The sequence below is a fragment of the Biomphalaria glabrata genome, chromosome 17, assembly GCF_947242115.1.
Source record: "Biomphalaria glabrata chromosome 17, xgBioGlab47.1, whole genome shotgun sequence".
Classification (NCBI taxonomy): domain Eukaryota; kingdom Metazoa; phylum Mollusca; class Gastropoda; family Planorbidae; genus Biomphalaria; species Biomphalaria glabrata.
In genome coordinates this window covers 1,757,501-1,762,223 of record NC_074727.1, presented here as the reverse complement: position 1 = coordinate 1,762,223, position 4,723 = coordinate 1,757,501, and the positions used below count along the sequence as shown (strand labels likewise).

Genomic DNA, 4,723 nt, shown 5'->3' with positions numbered 1-4,723 from the left:
GACCGAATTATTAATATCAAGTATAAAATACAAGTTTTATATTACCAGCGGCCCGCGGGTCTTAATTTGCGTATCACTGTCGATATAGTCACAGAGAATGTTTTGGAAACAATTAAACGAAATAATAATGTTAATAGAAAGCGAATGCCTGAATGTACAAATAGTATGTATGGAGCTATCAAAATAGCTAATCGACCTAAATCCATTTTTTTAAATTAAAACATTTGCTTGTAGGCCTACATATATTCAGATCTATATCTCTAGTCTAGATACTATAATAATAGATTTAGACCTACTATTATAAGAATGAATTTAAGGGCTCAAGAAGCTTATTAATTATTGTTTGTTAGTATATTTAATAACCCCCCATACAGAGCCTCACGTAGCCTGTCTTACCATATTGTTTTACAGCAGCGGTTCTCAACCTTTTAAGCTCGGCGACCCCTTTTTTACGATTCCTCACTTAGCTGCGACCCCTCCGGGCCCCCCCCCCCCAACATACACATACAGAAATAGAAGAGTAGACAATAACAATCCATATTTTCGATGGTCTTAGGCGACCCCTGGCAAATCGTCAATCGACCCCCAAATGGGTCGCGACCCACAGGTTGAGAACCCCTGTTTTACAGGATGGTTAGAGTGTCGGCGTTCGTGTGTGGTGTCCCGCATGGTTGGCCCTTGGGCGACATCGAGAATTATGTATACAGACTGTGCAAATGGGTTTACCCGATTCGTTAAGCTTCGTTCTTTAAGACTAAGACTAAGACTGCTTCATTTAATCCGTATGGAAATTTCTTGTGATTATTAACAGGGATAATTTAATTTCTTTTAGGGACGCGGTTGTGGAAGGGACATTAAACATTCACTACGCTCTTCACCATGATCTAAGGAATTTTTATGATACGTTTTATCAAGATTGGTCAAACGGTTTTAATTTCTATGCGGACATACATACATACAGACATACATACATACATACATACATACATACATGCATGCATACATACATACATACATACATACATACATACATACATACATACATACATACATACATACACACATGCATACATACATACATACATACATACATACATACATACATACATACATACATACATACATACATACATACAATCATACATATAGGGACGGACTGGGTGTCAGTATAGGCCCGGGCATTTCCGTAGGCCTACAATCCAGCCTACAATTGCATATCATATGATGGGCATCTAATTATAACCAACTGACCTCAAAATCATTATGGTACGTTTTGATAATGTATCGATAACTGTGCTCATGAATACAGTGAACTCTATATCTTTAAATAAACATAGAACTTATGTTGCTTTTTAATCGCTCAGTGTTTAGGTCTTAAAACGATTGAACCTACATTGTCATTGTGGCATCCATGCGGTACTTTCGGTGGCCCTACAGGCCCATTTGGGTACCGGCCTACCGAGCACTTGCCCGAATGCCCATATAGCCATTCCGCCCCTGAATGCATACATACATACATACATACATACATACATACATACATACATACATTATGATACATACATACATACATACATACATACATACATACATACATACATTATGATACATACATACATTATGATACATACATACATACATACATACATACATACATACATACATACATACATACATACATACATACATACATGCACGTGGGAAGCGTGGTCGAGAGGCTAAGCACTTGGCTAGGCTTGGCTACCTAGAAGGGGGCTCGAGGTTCGACACCCGACTCGGGCAGAGTTGTGTTTACTGAGCGCCTAAAGGCAGCACGGAAAACCAACTCTAGATACCCCCTCCCCCCCCCCCCCACTGGTCCATAAATGAGATTGGACCAAAAGCGCTCTGGGCATGCTATAAGCCTGAAAGTAGCGCTATATAAAAGCTATAATAATAATGCATACATACATACATGATACATGCATACATATACGGTATACCTTACATTCGATTTTATATATTAGATTGGTATATTTATTCATAATGTTCTCTTTCCTACGAGAGATGTTGTTTAAAGAGGACCATGTACAAAACCTACAAACAATTGCTATATATATTTTTTATTTTTCATTTATTAACATATTCAAAATGATGTATACCTAACAGACTACAATAAAACATATCGCTGAAAACCGAATGCAGTGGTGATGATGACGTCATCGATGTCAGTGCAGTTACATGACCAGACAAAGTCTTTTGTGCTCTACGACGACTTCCGGATCCTGTACGTTGGCGGGCTGAAAACTGAATATAGTGGTAATGACGTCATCGATGTCAGTGCAGTTACATGACCAGACAATGTCTTTTGTGCTTTCCGACGACTTCCGGATCCTGTACGTTGGCGGGCTCCTCTACGGGGTCGATGGTGTGCGGATAGTGTTCCTCCATATCGCCGGGGGTAGGAAGTCGCCTTCTGTCTGGTTGATATTTGAAGTCGTCGTTTGGGTAACCTAAGACAAGCAGGCGATGAGAACAAATAGGAAATAAAAAATGCTGATAAATGATACATTTAAACCTGCCAACACCCCCAGAGGCTGCCTAAGTTGATGGCGAGAGGGGTAATTTTCCTAAGCCCCTCATTTTTCTTTGGGGGGGGGGGATCAATAGAATATTTTGTCACCGTCATACCCTGACCATTCGTTACAGAAGGCTTCAACACTGACCTGTGACGTCGCAACATGTGGGCAGAAGAGACCAATAGCTCGTATCCACGTCGGTTGAGTTTGTGGCATTCCATGACGATTGGTCTTGGTGAGAAAATTGTACAAATATTCGTTACACTCGCCCAGGGCCCCCGCGCACATCATAGGCCGCCTCCGCTTCTGCCAAAATGTTTATAAAATCCTCAATCTTTATAGATCTTAATCAACTCGCAATCTTAACCCCTGAACCCATCAATAAAGACCGATAAGCAAACTATTAATATCAAATTGGAATCAATTTTTGAAAGTAATATTTTCACATCAATACAAATTTCAATAATTGCTTGTGTTCGATGATCTTTATGTCTTAATCACAATTCAACGTAGGCTAAAAAATAAATTAAAATTGAAACGAATAGTTAATCAAATCATTACGTTCTTTCCAGAAGCCAAAGAGAAACCCTGGTCCAGGTGGTTCAGCCGGCTCTTGGATCTCATCATATCTGGGAAACAGTTTATACACGATTTGTTCAAAGTCGTGTCAATGTGCCATCAACTTCTTTAGTTTTCATGTGTTGATATAAATAGAAGTTATACATACAAATATAGTGAAAGTGAACGAGAAATATGAAAGAGTGATGGAGAGAAAGAGAGATGGAGAGAAAGAGAGATGCAGAGAAAAAGAGATGGAGAGAATGAGAGATACAGAGAAAGAGAGATGGAGAGAAAGAGAGATGGAGAGTAAGAAAGATACAGAGAAAGAGAGATACAGAGAAAGAGAGATGCAGAGAAAAAGAGACAGAGAGAATGAGATATACAGAGAAAGAGATACAGAGAAAGAGAGATGGAGAGAAAGAGAGATACAGAGAAAGAGAGATGCAGATAAAAAGAGATGCAGAGAAAGAGAGATGCAGAGAAAGAGAGATACAGAGAAAGAGAGATACAGAGAAAGATGGAGAGAAAGAGATAGAAAGAGAGATGGAGAGAAAGATGGAGAGAAAGAGAGATAGAGAGATGGAGAGAAAGAGAGATAGAAAGAGAGATGGAGAGAAAGAGAGATAGAGAGATGGAGAGAAAGAGAGATGGAGAGAAAGAGAGATATAGAGATGGAGAGAAAAAGAGATAGAAAGAGAGATGGAGAGAAAGATGGAGAGAAAGAGAGATAGAGAGATGGAGAGAAAGATGGAGAGAAAGAGAGATGGGGAGAAAGAGAGATGGAGAGAAAGAGAGGAGAGATGGAATGATAGAAAGAGAAAGAAAGAGGCAGAGAGGGAAAGAGAGGTGGTAAGAGAGAAGGAGAAAGAAAGAGAAAAAAATAAGAGAAAGAAATATGGAAAGAGAGAGAGAGAGAAAGTAGAAGTAAAAGAAGTGAAGAAGCAAAACTTGAGGTACAACAATAGAATAGAGAAGAAAAAGATGTTAAAAAAAGATGTAGAAAATATTATCTCTAATCTTTAGTGTTTGCTGTGCCAGGACTTAGATGTAAACAATAGTATGATTGAAGGCTTACATAGATTCAACTACTGCTGGAGTCTGTGACTTGATCTTCACAACCCTATCAAAGACCAAAAAAAAATTGATGTCAAACTTTTGTAACTTTATACACATGAAGGCAACGCTAGAGAAAGTAAAGTCAGACCTTGCGACTTACAGGGCAGATGCTGTAAAGTTTATCTGTTTCTGTGACCTATGGATACCTATAGGACAATGTGGCCAGCACAACCGCCCCTACTTTTTATTAATGTAATGTAAGGTCAGGTACTTATTGGAGCCGTGTGAACTCAGAAATGCGGACAATGTCTAAATAGCTTAAATTCGCAGGTTGTCTTTCACTTGGATTGAGACTCGTCTACCAGAGTTCCAGAATTCTACATTTACAGTTTATATTTGATATTAACACAATATGAAATCCTCGCTCACCTATGTATTCTTTATCTAAAGAAGATTCTATTGTGCACGACTTCTGTCCCTTGGTGTATAAACTACAATACTTTCTTGTTTACGATGATTCCCTCCCTTTGCTAGTAAAATACTGTCCA

General features: G+C 38.9%; 1 protein-coding gene across 3 annotated transcripts in view; it reads right to left on the bottom strand.

The window, feature by feature from the left end:
• Positions 1 to 2,094: 2,094 nt before the first annotated feature.
• LOC106074433 (protocadherin-11 X-linked-like) overlaps positions 2,095 to 4,723 on the bottom strand; it is a 24,904-nt gene continuing 22,275 nt past the window's right edge. For 2 of the 3 annotated variants that reach the window (XM_056016522.1, XM_056016524.1), the window contains 2 exons: positions 4,195 to 4,239; positions 2,095 to 2,492 (listed from right to left, as the gene is read on the bottom strand). In XM_056016522.1, the coding sequence (XP_055872497.1) occupies positions 2,246 to 2,492; positions 4,195 to 4,239 (292 nt within the window). In that variant the 3' untranslated portion in view covers positions 2,095 to 2,245. Of the gene's footprint in view, positions 2,493 to 3,119; positions 3,188 to 4,194; positions 4,240 to 4,723 lie in introns of all 3 variants that reach the window. The other variant, XM_056016523.1, reaches the window with a different exon arrangement.